This window comes from Geotrypetes seraphini, chromosome 1, assembly GCF_902459505.1.
Source record: "Geotrypetes seraphini chromosome 1, aGeoSer1.1, whole genome shotgun sequence".
Taxonomy (NCBI): Eukaryota; Metazoa; Chordata; class Amphibia; order Gymnophiona; family Dermophiidae; genus Geotrypetes; species Geotrypetes seraphini.
The window spans coordinates 475,636,957-475,657,294 of NC_047084.1; the positions used below are offsets into that span (position 1 = coordinate 475,636,957).

The 20,338-nt window shown below is 42.2% G+C and overlaps 1 protein-coding gene across 5 annotated transcripts in view; it reads left to right on the plus strand.

Moving 5' to 3' along the window:
• DOCK8 (dedicator of cytokinesis 8) overlaps positions 1-20,338 on the plus strand; it is a 414,444-nt gene that overhangs the window by 374,453 nt on the left and 19,653 nt on the right. For all 5 annotated transcript variants that reach the window (XM_033924987.1, XM_033924968.1, XM_033924979.1 and 2 more), the window contains one exon: positions 13,023-13,112. In XM_033924987.1, coding sequence (XP_033780878.1) covers positions 13,023-13,112 — 90 coding nt within the window. The remainder of the gene's footprint in view (positions 1-13,022; positions 13,113-20,338) is intronic.

Consider the following 20,338-nt stretch of genomic DNA (forward strand, 5'->3'; position numbering starts at 1 on the left):
TCTCAGCACATCCTTACGGTAATGCGGCCTCGAGAATATTGCACACAGTATTCCAGGTGGGGCCTCACCATGGATCTATACAATGGCATAATGACTTCAGGCTTACGGCTGACGAAACTCCTGCGTCCTCCTATGATTTGCCTTGCCTTGGATAAAGCTTGCTCCACTTGATTGGCAGTCTTCATGTTCCCACTGACGATCACCCCTAAATCTCGTTCTGCTTCAGTTCTTGTTAGGATCTCGCCATTAAGGGTGTAAGTCTTGCATGGATTTTGGCTGCCCATGTGCATGACTGCATTTTTTGGCATTGAAGCTGAGTTGCCAGGACCTAGACCAGCGCTCCAGTAGGAGTAGGTCGTGTAGGAGTGTGAGCTCCACCTCCCCCTGCAGTCCACTAGGAAGATCAACTGTTTTTTACACCTAAGCAGCAACAGGACCAGCCACCACTACCGAGAGCCCTTTGCCCTGATCCAGCCAAACAAGTAAGTTCTTCCCCCAGCATTCCGTTGGAAAAATCAATATGCTTGCTTTTAAATATTATCAGAAGTAGGAGATCAACTGCTTTTACACCTAAGCAGCACCAAGACCAGCCGCCACTATCGAGAGCTTTTGTCCCAATCCAGCCAGACGTGTATGCTCTTCACCATACAATTTGTTGGAGAGATCAATCTGCCTGCTTTTAAATATCTTTCCACTGTAGCAGGGACAAAGTAACTAAGGAGTCAGAAAAACAATTTGAAATATAAACAAGAGAGACTGACTCTATTATGTTAGCACAACCCAAGAGCAGGACCTGCTATGCAAAAATATGGCTCAGAAAAATGTAACTCTAAAGAGGGAGAAGCAACCCCCTCTTAAGACAAGAGTTTTATCTTTTAATCATTGCTTAATAAATGCAAAGACAAGTCCCACTTAAGGGTGTGAGTTGTAAAAAACTGGATGAATATCTTAATGTGTATATTCAAAAAACTTCTGAATAATTTCAAATCTTGCATTCGGGTTGACACTAGACACTTTTGCAATCAAAAAGGTTGAAAAAATAAAGGTACTTATCAGGGTCCCGACGCGGCCCCGTTTCAGTATCTGCCTCAGGAGACCCCGTCTGGTAACTGCTAGAAAGGGTAACAACCATGAAAAAATTCCAAAAAGTGTCGTTCTAGAAATGAAACATCTCTGTGCAACGTTGCACAGAGATGTTTCATTTCTAGAACGACACTTTTTGGAATTTTTTCATGGTTGTTACCCTTTCTAGCAGTTACCAGACGGGGTCTCCTGAGGCAGATACTGAAACGGGGCCGCGTCGGGACCCTGATAAGTACCTTTATTTTTTCAACCTTTTTGATTGCAAAAGTGTCTAGTGTCAACCCGAATGCAAGATTTGAAATTATTCAGAAGTTTTTTGAATATACACATTAAGATATTCATCCAGTTTTTTACAACTCACACCCTTAAGTGGGACTTGTCTTTGCATTTATTAAGCAATGATTAAAAGATAAAACTCTTGTCTTAAGAGGGGGTTGCTTCTCCCTCTTTAGAGTTACATTTTTCTGAGCCATATTTTTGCATAGCAGGTCCTGCTCTTGGGTTGTGCTAACATAATAGAGTCAGTCTCTCTTGTTTATATTTCAAATTGCTTTTAAATATCAGCAGCATTGGGAAAACAACTGCTTTTACACCTAAGCAGCAGCGGGTCCATCCGCAACCACCAAGAACCCACAGACCCAAACCTGCCAGGAATGTGAGATCCGCCCCCCCTACAATTCGATAAGAAGATCAACTGTTTTTACACCTAAGCAGCAATAGGACCAGCCGCCACTACCGGGAACCCTTTGCCACGATCCAGCCAGACATATAAGATCTTCCCCCAGCATTCCATTGGATAGATCAATCTACCTGCTTTTAAATATCAGCAGCAGTGGGAGAACAACTGCTTTTACACCTAAGAAGCATTGGGACCAACCGCAACTACCAAGAGCCCATAGACCAGATCATGACAGGAGTGTGAGCTCCACACCTCCTGCAGTCCGCTAGGAAGATCAACTGCTTTAACACCTAAGTAGCAGCAAGACCAGCTGCCTATAATAGGAGCCCTTGCCCCGATCCAACCAGGCATGTGAGCTCCTCCCCCTATATCCCGTTTAAGAGATCAATCTACCTGCTTTAAATATCAGCAGCAGTAGAAAAACAACTGCTTTTACATACAAGCAGCAGCGAGACCTACCACAACCACCAAGAGCCCACAGACCCGATCCTGCCAGGAGTGTGAACTCCTCCCCCTGCAGTCCATTGGAGAGATCAATCTGCCTGCTTTTAAATATCAGCAGCAGTGGAGATCAACTGCTTTTACACCTAAGCAGCAACGAGACCAGCCACAACCACCGAGAGCACACAGACCCGATCCTACCAAGAGTGTGAACTCTTCCCCCCATGCAATCCGCTAAGAAGATCGACTGTCGGCTCCGGGCGGCTTTCCCGCAGAGGAGAGAATCCTGCATTCACCGTGGGCCTCATCTGGGGCAGCCTCCTTGGAGCGGCTGGGGCACGGGCAGTGTGTCTGGGAGGGAATGCATGGATGGGAGAACATCGCAGGGGAGGAGACATAGGCATCCTGGGACTGTCTGCCAAGTCTCTTCCCTGAAGAAGCCCTTTCTGGAAACGTCAATCGCTCCTCCTAAACTTACTTGCTCCACTTCATCACTGACGCTGAAACCGTGGATTGAAGACAAAGTTTTATTTTATTTTTCTTTCCAGCTTATGATTTATCTTTAATCTTATCTATTGTTTTGCCTTTTGTCTTTGTTTTGTTCTATTTCTATCATTTAAATTTCTCCAGAATTCTACTGTTCAACGGCTCCCCCTTCTGCTTCTATTCCTTTCTCTCCTCTCTTCTACCTTCCAAAGTATTTAGATCAATGCTGTCTTGTTAAAATGTTTATTTTATTTTTATTTATTTTTCCTCTAACTCTACTTTTCACTTCTCTATTACCCTCCAGGTACTTTAGTTAGATTGTGAGCCTTCGGGACAGTAAGGGAATTTTTCAAGTACCTTTCTTATTTCTAATCTTAATGTATATTTTCTGTAAACCGCTTAGAACCTAACGGATGTAGCGGTATATAAGAAATAAATTACATTACATTACATCCTGTTGTCGGACATTGAATTTATGTCTGTTGTGCTTTTGCCCACTATATTGCTTAGTTTGGCGTCATCAGCGAATAATGTTATTTTACCTCACAGCCCTTCTGCCAAGTCTCTTATAAAGATATTGAATAGGATCGGGCCCAGGACGGAGCCTGCGGCACTCCACTGATTACCTCCGTCATTTCGGAGGGGGTGCCGTTCACCACTACCCTCTGAAGCCTACCTCCAAGCCAGTTCCCAACCCATTTCATCAATGTGTCGCCCAATCCTATAGAACTCATCTTGCTCAGCAACCTGCAGTGTGATACGCTATCGAATGCTTTACTGAAGTCCAGGTATACGATGTCCAGGGACTCCCCAACATCCAGCTTCCTCGTCACCCAGTCAAAGAAGTTGATCAAGTTGGATTGGCAGGATCTCCCCTTAGTAAATCCATGTTGACGGGGATCCCATAGATTCTCCTCGTTCAGGATCGTATCCAATTGGCGTTTGATTAGAGTTTCCATTAGTTTGCACACTATTGATGTGAGACTCACCGGTCTGTAGTTTGCTGTCTCCATCTTGGAGCCTTTCTTGTGGAGTGGAATGATGTTAGCCTTTGGCCCTCTTGTTTTTCTACCTCAGCAGGCTTTTATTTTTCTGTCACCAAAATTGAGTTTGAGTTTAACCTCGCCGCTGACATTTTCCTGTCCACGTTGAAACCATTGAGTGGGTTTAAGAAGTGCTGTCTGTGTCAGTGCCCTATTTCCATCACTGACCCGCATAGTTGGTATTTGCAGTGTTTGGACCCTGAACATCAGGTAGACTCCTGTATGCATTGTTCCACACTGCAGAAATGCTTGTTGAAAGCTCAACGCATCAAACGAGATCTTTGGCTCGGCCATAGACTCTGCGGATCGTTCCGAGCTTTCAGTACTGGCAACACTGACATCGGAAGTTATTCCAGCTTCGGGGAAGCCTGCTCAGAAGCCATACTCTTCCCAGCAAGCATTGCAGGCCTCTGCAGCATTGAGTCGCTCGATGCAGGCCAAGCATCGATGTCAATGCTCTCCTTCAGTGCAAGCTGTGTCTCCTTTAGAGCATGCATCCTCTTTGAGGTCACCCACCCTTCAACACCCTGCTGTACCGATGGTACCAGTATTGACCAAAGGTGTACTGGTGCATTTTCAAGGAACAACTCAATGAGTTTTTCTGGAGGGAGATTGGTGATATATTCAAATTGCACTTGACACCAGTACTTGCATTGACTCCCTTGGTATCAGCCCAGCCTAAGCATAGCATTTCGAGGCCTCAGGATACCGATTCAAGGTCTACACTGGCATGCTGCTCTTCTTCCTATCAGCACTCCTCCAGTGGACAATGACACTCTCCATCGAGGCACCGTTCCTCCGCTTCAAGGCATCGTCAATCTGCATTGAAATCTCAAAGATAACTATTGAAGCACCGAGGTTCGACACTCTTCATCAAAACATCAAAGTTCTTAATTGAAACATCATCAATCTCACTCCTATGCTTCCAGGTATAGAAGATCTTCACACCGGTCCTCTTCATCATCTTCACCGGATCGGTACCGACATCGAGGAAGTTCTTTTTGCCATTCCCATAGGTCATCTGAACCTTATGACTGATCTTTCTCGTGGCCACTCTGATTCAGAATGTGAACCTGCTTTATCAGCTCCTGAATCTTATGATCTTCTTTCAGATCCGTATCCATCCCCTCCATCTCCTCCTAGAAGAAGGTCTCCACCTGAAGGATTTCCTGTATTAAATATATTAGACAGTTGGGAAAGGCTCTCCCTGTCAAGTTGTAGGCTGACATTGAACCCAGAGCCAAACTAACAGATGCTTTAGATTTCAATGAACCTCCTAAGGAGGTTGCCCATACATGATCTCCTCAGGATCACCCTCTTCAAAAATTGGGAGACTCCTTTTTCTGTCATTATAACTCCAAGAAAAATTGATTCCCTCTATAGAATAATATCCTGTCCGGGTTTTGATAAGCCACAACTCCAACACCAGTCCTTGCTTGTAGAATCAACCCTTAAAAAGTCCAACAGCTCCAGGGTTTATGCCCCAGCACCACCAGGACAAGAGGGGAGGACCAGGAATAAATTTATTAATATTCTATGTTGCCAACAAAGTTCTAAATTATAACTTCTACATGTCCTTTTACCTTAAACATCTGACATGGCACTTGTCAGAATTTGAGCAACATCTTCCCTAAGATCATCTTAAAGATTTTCAGAACACAGTTCACAATATCCTACAAACCAGAAAGTATATGGCAAGGACTGCATTTGATGCATTTGAGCTAACATCCAGAGCTTCGGCCATGTCTGTGGCTATGCGGCGTCTTGCTTGGCTGTGAGTTTCTGACACAGAAATTAATCTCCAAGATCACTTAGCCAACATCCCATGTCTCGGTGAAGAACTCTTTGATTACCGGATAGAGGCGGCTACTCAAAACTCAGCATGAGCAAAACTGGAACTTTTTAAACAGATCTAAAGCTAAGAATCAACAGTCTAAGCATCCCAACCTGCAATCTCTACATCTGACAGCATGGTACCTCTCGATCTTACTCCAGCAGATCGCAATCTTTCTGAATCAGTACAAGACATTATAGCTGCTTCAAAAAAACCTTCTACTCAGCAGTGCTATCAACAGAAGTGGACTTGCTTCAATTTGTGGTGTATCCTCCATCACCAAGATGCTTCCTCCTCATCTCGCTCTTCAGTGTTGGGCTACCTACTCCATTTATCCAGTTCTGGACTGAAAACCACTTTGGTCAGAGTTCGCCTCAGAGCTATTAGTGCTTTTCATATTCCTGTCAACTATAAATCTCTGGCCACTCATCCGCTTGTTTCCAGTTTATGAAGGGACTTTTCAACTCCAAACCTCCAGTCAAATTGCCTCCGGTTGTCTGGGGTCTTAATGTAGTTCTCACCAGTTTTATGAAGTTTCCATTTGAACCTTTGGCATCTATTCCTCTTAAGTTTCTCACTTGGAAAGTGGTCATCTTGATCTTGGTCACTTCCGCTTGTAGAGTAAGTGAACTTCAAGCATTAGTCTCCAATCCATTGTACACAGTATTTCATCATGATAAGGTGGTTCCCATTGTACACAGTATTTCATCATGATAAGGTGGTTCTCCGGACCCATCCTAAATTCCTTCCAAAAGTAGTTCCAGAATTTCACCTTAATCTATTGTGCTTCCAGTCTTCTTCCCAAAGCCTCATTCTCATCCTGAGAAACAGCTCTTCATACACTGGACTGTAAGCATGCTTTGGCCTACTACGTACAATGGACTAAGCCACACAGGACTTCACCTCAACTGTTCATCTCTTTTGATTCTAATAGACTGGGCTGGCCTGTAACCATGAAAACTATTTCCACATGGTTAGCGGCCTTTGTTTCCTTCTGCTATGCTCAGGCTGGGCTGCAGCTTGAGGGAGACATTAGAGCACACAAGGTCTGAGCTATGGCAGCCTCATTGGCTTTCTTACATTCCACAACCATTGATGAAATTTGCAAAGCAGCTACTTGGTCCTCAATTCACACATTCACATCTCACTACTATCTGGATTCCTATTTCAGATGAGATGGTTATGTCAGCCAAGCAGTATTACAGAACTTATTTTCTTCTTAATGACCACCTCTCCCTCTATCCCATTATATTCAGCTAGAGAGTCCCACATGTGAGAATATGCTGCCTGCTTGTTCTAGGATAAAGCACAGTTACTTACCGTAACAGTTGTTATCTGGGATCAGCAAGTAATATTCTCACATCCCTCCCACCTCCCCTGGTTGGCTTCTTAGCTTTCTTACAGAACTGATGTACTGTGAGCTGGCGTCAGGCGGGAAGGCATGGGCGGTGTGGGCAGTTGCAAAGTTTCTAAAAAAGTAGCAATGTCTGTACCGGGGCTCCATGAATGATGTCACCTGCATATGAGAATATCTGCCTGCTGTCCCCAGGTAACACCTGTTACAGTAAGTAACTGTGCTTTTTCTACCTTTTGTTGTCTGGTCATTTTATTATTCAAATCATGTTGGTCCCAGGCTCTGGTTTCTATTTGTCTTCTGTTAATTCGCTCACCAGGGCCTCTTGCCCATTTGATGTTTTCTTCTTTCTCAGTGCTCACCATCCATCTCTTTACCGTCCCTTCCACTGCCATATCCAACATTTCTGTTTCTTTCCCACTGACTATCATCTCTCTCTCTCCTCCCCTTCTGGGTCAAACCTCTGGATTCCCCTCCTTGCAGCATCTCTCCCTTCCTCCCCTCCATTATCATGTGCACCATTTCTTTCTTCCCATGCACCATCTCTCCCTGCCCTCCATTTCTCCCTCTCTCTTCTCCATGCATGTCTCCCTCCACCATATGAAGGATATATCCCTCTCACCCCTTTCTACCTCTGTTGCATCTCTCCCTTCCTTTCTTCCATCCCAGCTCCACCAATTCATCCTCTCTCCCCTTATGTGCAGCAGCTTTCCTCTTTCCTATCACCCTGTGCAGCAGCTTTTCATTCCTACCTCCCATACCCCTGTACAGTAGTTTACCATCCCTCCTATTCTCCTGTGCAGCACCTACCGACTAACCCCCCCCCCCCCCCGGGCCTCCTAAAGTAGCAGCAGAGGTGGTGGAGACCAGCTTGGCAATCAGTGCAGTGGACAGGCTTCTTGTAGCCTGCCCACTAGGGCTTCCCTCTGCCGCATCATCAGTGATGTCATCAGTGACACAACAGAGGGAAGGCCCTAGTGGGGCAGGCCAGGAGAAGCTTGTTCACTGTGCTGCCTCTGCCAAGCCCGGGGGTATGTCAGGAATCAGGACTCACTGAATTGATGAGTTCATTTTTTTTTAAAGTGAATCAATTCGAATCAGCGAATCAGGCAGCACTACTGTGGAGTAATTCCTGAAACTCTCGCCCAACTAAAAAATTTTCTATATTTTATTTTGAAGGTCATGTTTAATATTCAGTGAAGACTTTCTTTCAGCATCCTGCTTCTGGGAAGCCATGCGTATTCATTACTAAAATGTGATAGGATCTAATCATCAGATTGATTGGTTGGAATGAGACATCCAGAGCAGGGATGTGCATTCATTAGCACCTATTCTGTGTGCCTCAAATTAATTTGTGCAAAACCAATTTAATGTACACTAATCTTGAATTGATGTGTAGAAAGTTGTTTATATACTTCAAAAAGTTTTAATGCATTTTAAATTTTTGTTAACAAAATGAACTATAAAAATGTTTGAAACTCTGGAAGAATTCACAAATGACCTAAAAATTAACCAAAATGTTTTATGTTCACAAACCTAATCCAGGGTATGCCTAAATGATGTAAGTACTGGAGAGAGAGAGAGAGAGAACCTAAACTCAGAGTGGCCCCAACCTTCAGGGTTTTCACAGCACTCAAAAGTACATTACCAATGTTGCTTAACATATCTTCCAACACCTGGTTCTCCTGTGTTTGTTCCTCTGCTTCTGGGTTTATCATTTCCACATCTGTGGTCTCCTGAGCTGGTGGAGGTTCCTTCCACATGGGAACTTCCCAGGCCTCCTTCCCTCTCCGGGACAGCCAGCTTTCTAAATGTTCCAGAGCTGCTATGCCACGCCCAGTCCTACTCGGGGGAAGGGCTTTCTTTTGCTGAGACTGCCTTCTAACCTGTTTGGCCAGCCCTTTCCAAGATAGTGGATTTAAAGGGGTAAAACCTGTTTTCACAGGGCTATGGGCTAAACCCTGCTCAAACATAGCCTGCGCTTCCTGATCTTGTTCCTGGCTTGCAGGCACATAGTGATCAGCCCTGACTAATTTCACTGGGCGGTTTCTAAGGTTTTTCATTGGCACAAGGCTGGAACTGGGATCGAGTTTGTGACATACCCTCCCCCTTAAACCATGATCACCCGGGCATGGTCTACCTTCCTCCGGATCCTCCTGTAAACGGGAAAGTCTATCCACATTAGTGCTTAGATGTCCTGGCCTGTGCACTACATTAAATCTAAATGTTTGGAGGACAAGGTACCATCGGGTAAGCCTAGCGTTGTTATTTCTCATGTTATTTAACCATTTGAGGGCCACATGATCAGTTACCAATGTGAATTCTCGGCCCTCCAAATAGTGAACCAAGGTCTGCATCGCCCACTTAGCGGCTAGGCACTCTAATTCCACCGTAGCGTACCTTCGTTCATTATCATGGAGTTTGCGACTGAGATACAGTACCGGGTGTTGTACTCCCTGCACCTCCTGACTAAGGATAGCCCCTAATCCACTTGTCTGTAGGATCATGGGTTTAGAAAAATCTACGGCCCTTAGAACCAATTCTGAACAAAGACAGTCTTTCAGATCCTCTAAGGCCTCCTGACCTAGCATTTCCCAGTGTAAGGTGTCTGGTTTATCTTTCTTCAACATATTAGTGAGCGGAGCCGCTCTAGTAGCAAATTGGGGAATAAACCTTCTGTAATATCCAATCAACCCCAAGAACCCTCTCATTGCTTCTTTGTGACAGGTAAGGGATAGGCCTTAATACATTGGACCTTGTCCACCAGTGGTTTCACCTGCCCTCGGCCCACTACATAGCCCAAGTACCTTACCTCCCTCTGTCCTAGAAAACATTTCTTGGGATTCACTGTTAAGCCAGCCTCACTTAATGACTCCAGGACCACTGCAACGTGCTCTTAAGTGCTGGGTCCAACTATTCGAATGAATGACTATGTCATTGAGGTATTCCTCCGCGTATGAATGGTGGTTCCGCAGTACCTCATTGACTAGTCTTTGACAAGTTGCAGCAGCGCCATGGAGTCCAAAAGGCATACGCCTAAATTGAAATAGACCAGCAGGAGTACTGAAGGCTGTTTTGGATCTAGCGGCTGGCATTAAGGGTATCTGCCAGTATCCTTTTCTTAAGTCCAAGGTGAATAAGTACTGGGCCTGTCCTAGACAGTCTAATAGTTCATCTACTTGTGGCATAGGGAAAACGTCAAATTGAGAGATCTCATTAAGTTAGCGGAAGTCTATACAGAATATAGGGGACCCATCTGCCATGGACTGAGTGAGGGCTCAATTACTCCCAGGGCTATCATTTTGTCCACTAGGTCTTGAACCAGCTTCTTTTTCTCCTCCAATAACCTATATGGCTTGACGCGCACTATCCTACCTGGTGTGGTAATGATATCATGAGACACCACTTCTATGCGTCCTGGGGTCACGGAGAACACGTCTTCAAAATTTTTAATCAATGTCCCCACCTGCTGCACCTGAGCGTCAGAGAGTTCTGTACCTATATTGACCCCTTCTTTCTGAGAGAGGTCTGTTACCTGCGACCCAAAGTCCTTCTCCTGGCTTTGTTGGGCTATCAGGGCTAATGTTTCCCTATCCCTATCCTTCCATGGCTTAAGCAGGTTAATATGGTATGTTTGCTCCCAATCCCTCTCATCCTTAACCTGGTAGTCTACCTCATTTAACTTTTTAACTATTACGGCCGGGCCCCTCCATTGCACCAGGAATTTATGTGGGTCAGTGGGTACCAAAATTAGTACTCTATCCCCAACCTGTAGGTGTCTCTCCCAAGACCGCCGGTTGTAATAGGCTTTTTGTCTCCTCTGACTCCACTACAAATTGACCTTACCCACTTGAGCAACCCGGGCCAATCTCTGTTTTAGCTGTATCAGGTGGAAACTACATTAACATCCTGATCCTCCAGAGGGCTCCAACCTTCCCTTAATACGTCCAGAATTCCTCTAGGGTTTCTTCCAAACAGCATCTCAAAGGGACTTATCCCTAAGGAATCTTGGACCTTCTCCCGGGTAGCGAGGAGAACAAAAGGTATGATTAGGTCCCAATAAATCATGTTCCCATCCAGTCCCTTCTTGAGTATTTGTTTAAGGGTCTGGTTGAAACGTTCCATCAACCCGTTTGCCTGCAGGTGGTATGCCGAGGTTCAGATGTGACGATCCCCAAAGCCTCTTCAGTAGTCCTGCATCTCCTTAGACATGAAGTTGCTACCCTGGTCTGTAAGCACTTCCCATGGAAATCCTACCGTGCAAAACATACCCATGAGCTCCTTCATAATGGCTTGGGCAGAGGTCTTCCTTAGAGGAAATGCCCATGGAAATCTTGTGACCACATTCACTATTACTAAGATGAAACTATGTCCTCTAGGTGTCTTCTCCAAGGGTCCCACTATGTCCATAACCAACCGACTAAGAGGATCCTCCACCCGAGGTATGGAAATCATGGGTGCCCGAAGTTGTTTCGCCAGGATCAACTTCTGACACGTAGATGTTGGCGTTTGTCATCTTGAACCTGGGACTTTAGATCATCTATTATTCTATTGTCCATTTATTTTGGCTTTTTGGAAATCAATATGGGGCCAAATAAATAGGTTATTAGAAAATCCGGTGGCTTTAACATATGATACTATTTTATTTGGCATGTCAATGAGAGTGAAGAGTTAGATTTCTTCAAAAAACAATAAGCTTTTACTTATGACAGGAATTGCCATTCAACAGATTACATTTAATTGGAAAAATTGGAGCAGATTAAATTACAGTTTTTGGTGGAATTCTTTGTCATCTATATAAAATGGAAAGAACATTAGCCACACAGAAAGGATATTTTAGTAAATTTTGAGATGTTTGGGGACCATTAACAGATTATTGTAATGAGTAGTTAACATTTTCCCTTAATAATACAATTGAAATGGGATAGGGATGGGGAGGTTTCTGATTCTTTATTAAATGTTTGGATTAATAGGAAAGATTATATTGTATAATATATGTGAATGCATATGATATGGGAGGGATAGGAGGGAGGGGGTTATAATTTCATTAATTTAAGTTGATTGTAATAGAATATCAAGTGATGTTTTTAAGTTCAAATTTTATTTCTTGATACACTAAAAATGAATAAAGATTAAAAAAAAAAAGATTATAGAATACTAGCATAGTGGTCTTCATTAATTTTTAAGCAGGGGCCAGTCTGGAATCTAATGAATTGAAGGACATCCACCAAATATCTTCCCTTGTGGGACCACGACACCGTTAACTAATATATGTCATTGATATCCTTCCCACCCAGTCCACCTTCAGATTTCACTGTGGGGGTATCCTCAAGTTTGAGATAATTTCTAAACGTGTTCTCTTTTGTCTTTTGAGAAATGCCTTGTTCTCAAACATGTGGCTCTCCCACACCATCATGATGGTTCCATTCACTTCCCTCTTTCTGTCTTGAGCCTGGATAGAGATGCAGAGTAGCAGAAAAAAAAATTCCTAGAAATACAATGGGGGCCACCCCAGAGGTTTTGGGAGGGCCGCCATTGGTCCCTGGGCCTTGCATTGAAGAACACTGTACTAGCACTTCTATGCATGAATGTAACATTCACAAGTGTAAGTGCTGGTTGGGCGCTAAGCGGTGTTTTACAAGCTTAGTGCACAACCCATATAGCACCAACTGCAAGGGGGGCATACAATGTGTGGAGCATTGGCAGGCCCCTCATAAAATACTGTAAGCTACTCACTTAAATGCATTGTTAATAAGCCAACGTTTACACTTGCCTTATGGCCTACATAGTAGCACACCTTTGTCGACTTATGCTCTATTCTATAACAGAATTTGGGCCCCAGATGGTGTTATAGACTTCCTCCTTAGCGCCTTGCATTTTAGCACCCAAATTTTGGTGACCTTTATAGAATTGAACCCCAATTGTCTTGTTTTTTTTTTTCTGGCTATGATGTAGGCTCTGCTGAATTAAAAGTCTACTTTCCCCTTTCCTTTCCCCAGAAAGAACTTGTTCTGACTCCTCTAAAACAAGAGAAGCCCTTTTCTCTTTTCCCTTTCCAGTGTATTATTGTAAGAATACTGACTTTCTTTGCTTCCTCTGCAGGGATTCTATGGTCAGTGTTTTGGCGAGGACACCGTGGAGGTGATTAAGGACTCTGCCCCAGTAGACAAGCGGAAGCTGGATCCTAACAAGGTGCCGTACACAGCATAAGGCATGTGCCCTCCCATGACAAAACCCACCAGGAGCATGCAGAGCCCAAGCTGATTCTCTCAGAGCTGACACTAGGACACAGACATAGACTAATGATATCACTTCCTGCAAGAATAATGACAAATCCAACCCATTTTTATTATAAGGGAAGCTAATGTATAAAGCAAAAAAACAAACAAACACCATTCTAACTTGTGAACTGCTCAGTAAGTTATGGACTGGCCTTATGGAGGCATCCCAAATATTTCTTACTTTCAAGGTTAAAAAGAGAATGGAGGTCTTCTTAAAGGAGAGCATCACCCTAATGAAGTAGGAAGTAATCCTGTAGCCAAGAACTATCCACCAGGGGATGCAATGTCCTCTTGCACCAAGGATGTGTCTCCAGGAGCTTCTGCCCAGGAGGGAAGGGATAGGCGGCCGTTATAGTGGGAGATTCAGTCATTAGGCATGTAGATAGCTGGGTGGTTGGTGGCTGTGAGGATCACTTTGTCACTTGCCTGCCTGGTGCAAAGGTGGCAGATGCGAGGTGTCACCTAGATAAGATTTTAGACAGTGCTGGGGAAATTAGAGACCAGTAAGTCTGACTTAGTTGCCAGGCAAAATGGTACAGACTATTATAAAGAACAAAATGACAGAACATATATGCCATAATCATATCACTAAACCAAACTGAAACAACTTAATAAGAATCCCAACCACTTACACTAATGAAGTCATACTCACCTCAATCCCATGTGGATATGGTAATGTAAGATCAGTGGTCAACATGACTGAAACTATAAATGATCTTCTCAATGAATTACAACCTGACTTTCTATTCCTAACCGAAACATGGATACCAATGCAAGATGACCCCAGATTACAACTACTGTGCTCACTAGTCTATAAAATCACCCACCTATTGATAATTGGTCGCAGGGGCGATGGCCTGGCAATACTACACAAATCATCTTTTCATATCAAAATCATGTAATCTATAACTCTTACCTTCCTAGAACTACTAATGGTAGAAATAAACAGTGACTCTTGCCAACACCCCATCTACTGCATACTATTTTACATCCCTACTGGAAAATGGCTAGAAGCTGAATCACAGTTCTCAGACATCATCTCACAAACCACAGTACAATATAATTCCACTTTCATCATAGGAGACCTCAACCTCCACTTAGACTCAACCTCAAACTCTCAAACCCTGAAATTCCTTGACCTTTTAAATGAGTTAGACCTCAAACCCTTGTTTCAATAACCCACACACAAAAAAGGCCACCAATTAGATATACACTCACTTCTTCAACTTCAGCAGAAAGCACAAGCTACCTAGAATTTAATTCCCTATCCAAAGTACCTTGGTCGGACCACCTACTCCTAAAATTCACCAAATTCTGGAAAGAGATATCAACAACCAAACCGATCCCCCTGAGTAGCCTCTTATTATAGAAACAAAATAACCTCTGAATCATACTGGAATGAAATAGATAACTCATTAATATCCCTCCCCATCCCTGACCAAGACTTCCTGTACCATTGGAAAACAATCAATGAACAAACCCACTCAAATGCAGCAAAAGAATCCAAAGATCATCAGAGAAGTGGTTCGATTCAAGGGCTTATTGGTAAAAGCACCCATCCTCAGAAAACAAGACTAAGTGGCGGCAAGAAAATTCTAGAATATAAATAACTATTGAAGCAAAAGAAGAAAGAGTACTACTCTAAACTGATCAACACAGAAGATTATCTTAAAATCAACAAACTGTTCTCAATATTAGATATCCTTACCAACACAAACAAGATCACAAATGGCAACAACCCCTCTATTCTGACAGTCTCAGAACTAACCAACTATTTTAAATCAGATTTAGTGCACATGAGACCAGCTACCCCACCACCACCCCCAATCCAGCCAGATCCGCTGCAACAAAACAATGTATGGAAATACCAGCAGACAGATCATGGAATGATTTTGAAGAGATTACATTCAAAGACGCAAAACAGTTTCTCCTAAAATACTCCCAAGCATACTGCAGCCTTGACACCTGCCCACCTTACCTGATTAAAGCAGCAACCCCAACAACCATAGTAAAAATAACCTAGTGGCTCAACTGTCACCTAAAAACTGGCCTTTTCCCCAAATCAGGAGGAGGAATTACACTGGCCAACACTCATTTTGGTGCCTCAAATGTTAGACCTTTTTCTGGGTTCTGCTGATTCCAAAAATACACCAGTTTTCTCCTATCAAATCTAGTTTCTGAGATACAGAACATGTGCCATATATCACTCTTCACTCTGCTCGCCTATTAAAAAATCAGGATATTTTTTTTTTATTTATTTATTAATTTTCCATTCTTACAGCAATTAATTCACATATAATATAATTAATTATTACATAACATTTGTAATTACAATCAATACATCATATCATAAATAATAAATCCCTCCCCTTTTTTCAATTCGTATTTCCAAAAAATTATACAAATCCCTCCCCAATCCTATATATCTACTACCAATGTGCTAAGAAATCTGATCAGTAGAATAATTAGTCAATGGTTGCCATATTTTCTTAAAATTATTAAGATTCCCTTGTTGTAACGCTATTACTTTTTCCATTTTGTATATATGACAGACAGAGTTCCACCAGAATGTATAATTTAATTTGGTATAGTCCTTCCAATTTTGAGTTATTTGTTGCATGGCGACTCCTGTCAATATTAATAGCAGCTTATTATTATTTGCTGAGATCGGACTCTGAGTTCTCATTGCAGTGCCAAATAGTATGGTGTCATATGAGAGTCCTACATGATTTTCTAATAACTTATTAATTTGGGGCCAAATTAAATTCCAAAAGGCATTTACACAGGGACAGAAAAAAATTAAATGATAATCAGGATATTTTAATGTAGCATGAAGGAAACATTAAAAATTAAAAGAAAAGTGTACAATATGAAAATCTATGTATTTCATACCAAAAACACAAATTTATGATACAAACTTTCCAGTCATTCGACACACAAGAAGCCCCTTTTGTAAAATTTCCAAGAGTGGGATCTGCCAGGATAATCCCACATAAGATCCCAGCAATAGTCTGCCATCATGTGTGCATCCCATCATCCTTTGTGTCTGGCTTCCATTGTTTATGTCTTGGTGAAATCTTTTACCTTGCTCTTCTCTGGAAAGGGATCACACTGTGCAGATAATGGACTTTAATAGTCATGTTACACCCAAGCCTGTTGAAATGAAAGAGCATATCCTCTACTAATTGTGTGTAGTCGTCTGCCTTCTTGTTGCCAAGAAAGTTTTTCACAAGAAAAAATAAAGACTAGGCACATGATCTGATTTAATTCATTGATGCTATGAAAAAATGTGGGTCATTTATAAGTTGTCTGATCTGTGGACCATCAAATATCCCTGCCTTCATGGTAAGTCCAGGTAACATATGCACTATGTATTCAGTGGACGAACCATCTTTATTCAAAGCCTTTACAAATTGTTTCATCAGGTCTAGCTTTATATGTAGTGGTGGCAGTATGATTCTATTTCATGCTAGCAAAGGTTTATTGATTACATTTTGTCCTCCAACCACCATATATTCCCTCGGAGGCCAATCTTTTCTTGTTCAATGTTCATGTTCAGCTGTACTATTTCAAAGGCATATCTTCTATTCCATAACCATATCTAAGAAACTAGAGCTGATGCGATCTATTCAATGCAACTTTCTGAATTAGCGCCCCAAATAACCCCAGGAACAGGTCAAAAACCCAAGGCACCAATTGTTTGCCCATTCCCAAGAACCCGAAACTCAGCCCCTCTGATATGACCAATTATTGGCCAGTAGCTGCCAAGCCCCTATTCATCAAAATGATGGAAGGATATGTAACAGAACAACTTGAATGTTACTTACAACGCTTCACTATCTTCCACCCATTACAATTGGGATTCAAGAAAAATCACAGCACAGGAAAAGAACAACTAAGCAAAGGTCACAGTGCAATCGTAATCCAATTTGACCTAAGCAGCGCATTTGATCTAGTACAGGGGTGGGCCATTCCGTTCCTCGAGAGCCGGAGCCGGAGCCAGGTCAGGTTTTCAGGATATCCACAATAAATATGCATGAGATAGATTTGCATCTCAAGGAGGCAGTGCATGCAAATCCATCTCATATATATTCATTGTGGATATCCTGAAAACCTGACCTGGCTCCGGCTCTTGAGGACCGGAATTGCCTATCCCTGACCTAGTAGATTTCAATCAAATGTCTGAGATCTTAAATGATTTTGGATTCAGCAACTCGGTCCTTTCCTGGTTCCAAAGCTTCCTAACCACGCGGCACTATGCAGTACATAAGGATGGAGAACTTTCTGATAGCAGCCCTACTGTATAAAACTACATTGGCTGCCAATAACTGCAAGGATCAAATTTCAGTTAGTTATCACTGCCTTTAAGATCCTGAGAGGGAATGCCCCCGACTACCTACCAGAGTTGGCCATCCAATTCCAGGGTGCCTCCCAATAGATATTCCACCAGAAATATTTTCCAATTAAAATTCCCAGCATGCAACAATATAAAGTCTACCAGGCAAATTACTTTATCAATTCAATATCAATTAATAAAATTCTGGAACCAACTACCATTTACACTACAATCTTGGGACGACTACCTCAGGTTCAGAAAACTTCTAAAAGAATTTCTGTATCAAGGCAGGGAGCCAATCCTAAAGTAACTGAAACAGTAATTGTAAAAACCCATTTCTAAACTGTCTAATGCAATGCCTGGGACAAAACAAAGAACCAATGATGATCTACTTGTATTTGTAACTATATATTTGAAACTATGACCTAGCTGTATAAATACAGTAGAATGCTAATTATCAGGATGTCTAATTAGTCAGATTGCTTCAGGGGTCTCACTTTATATTCGAGTTGCTCCCGAAGTACCATCAGCCTGTTTCCTACAAGAGAAGAGAGTGTTCCCCCTCCTTCCCCAAACAGAAACCATCAACCCCCCTCTGGGACCCAGAGGAAGGACCCCAGGCTTACCTTGTTTCGCTGTTGGTCTAGCAGCATGCTAGGGCAGGAGCAATTCCTATTTGCTCCTGCCCATGCTCTTTCAGTGATGAAAATAGCTGCTGAGACTTCCAGTGGCAGTCTCGTGAGACTGAGTAGCTTCGTGAGACTATCGCTGGAAGTCTCAGCAGCTATTTTTGTCACTAAAAAAGCAGGAGCAAGTAGGAATTGCTCCTGCCCCAGCGTGCCACTAGACCATCAGGGAAACAAGGTAGGTCTGGGATTTTTCTCCCTGGGCATGGGAGGTATCTTTTCAGGGAGGGAAGGGAAACATTGCCTTTTCTTGGGGGGGGGGGGCGCTGATGGTATTTTTTCGTAGTTCTTATTAAAAACAAAAAAAATAATGTCCAATCATCCAGATTTTTGATTATCTGGACTGCCCTCTGTCAAGGTTAGTCCGGATAATCAGTGTTCTACTACAATTATACTTTTCTACCTGTACTATCAACACTACTGAATGTCCATGTTAATCTGTCCACTGTAACTTCCTGGGTAACTGACCCAACCTTTTGTAATGTAATCTGACCTTGAAATGAATAGGTAAAGGAGGAATAGGAAATCTGATTAACATAACATATAACATATACATAAGCATGGATTAATGAGAGAAAGCCAACATAGATTTAGTCAAGGGAAATCTTGCCTCACCAATCTACTGCATTTCTTTGAAGGGGTGAATGAATATGTGGATAAAGGTGAGCCAGTTGATATTGTGTATTTGGATTTTCAAAAGGCATTTTACAAATACCTCATGAAAGATTTCTGAGGAAATTAGAAAGTCATGGGATAGAAGGTAATGTCCTTTTATGGATTGAGAACTGGTTGAAAGACAGAAAACAGAGAGTCGATTTAATTGGTCAATATTCTTAATGGAGAAGGGTAAATAGTGACATTCACAAAATCATGCACAAAAAACCCATCTATACAGCTAAAGTTCTTTCATGCATATAACCAAAAAAGCTGTGAAATTGCCAGTGAGAACAAGCAAACAGATATTAAATTTGTTCAGGAGGAAAAGCTTCAGAACCCCATTAGGGAGGAAACCCAAAGGGCAAATAACTTCATGGGCAAAAAAACCTCCATTGATCAATAGGATTTTTGAAACAGGTACTAATAGTTGACAAAACATTCAAAGCGAGTGAGTCACTGATCCTTCGAAAGAAAGCATTGAAACTTTTTAAAGCAAGTCACTGTAACATTGCAAATGCTAAGAAAGTTAAGGTAAAACATATCTTAAAGTGTGTAAGGCAGCCAAGGCTCGCATCCCCACCAACAATGGCAAGTGTTTCTTTTTCTTTTTAATAATTTATTGATTTTCCATACTTCAAAAGTGCAATGCATGAATATATAACACATAAGACATCAATTTAAGCACATCCACTTAACAATTATATATATATAACCACTCATTTTCTCTCCCCACCCCCACTCAATGATTATACAATAAAACATAGCGACATTTATTTGCCCAGTAACCTTAATATTATCTTCCCACCCTTCCTCACACCCCAAGTGTAACTACTCTAGGGTCAAATTAGGACAGAAATATCCCCCCCCCCTATTTTGGATGTGTATCTAAGTAAACAAAACCTGACTTATTATCAGAGACCTGCTTTAGAGAAGTAACATATGATGCCAATGGACCCCAAACCAATTTAAAAAGAAATCTGTGCCCCAGACTTTCTGCATTCATTTTCTCATATCCATAGCTGGAGCCCACCAGCGACTGCTTCAGGGAATGAGGAAAACAGAACCTGCAGAAAAAGAGGGAGTAATTAGTGCTGCTAAATTCATATTTATCAATGATCTACAGATGGAAATAACTAGTATGATAATTAAATTTGCTGATGACTCAAAGTTATTAAATCGCAAGAGGATTGTGAAAAATTGCAAGAGGACCTTGTCAGACTGGCAGACTGGGCATCAAAATGGCAGATGTTTAATGTGAGCAAGTGCAAAGTGATGATGCATGTGGGAAAGATGCATGCTCAGGAAAAAGATCTAGGTGTTATCATTGAGGATATGTCAAAACCCTCAGCTTAAAGTGCGGCGCTGTCTATGAAAGCAAATAGAAGATTAGGAATTATCAGGGAAGGAATGGAAAACAAAGACAAAAATGTTATAACACCCTTGTATCGCTCTATGGTA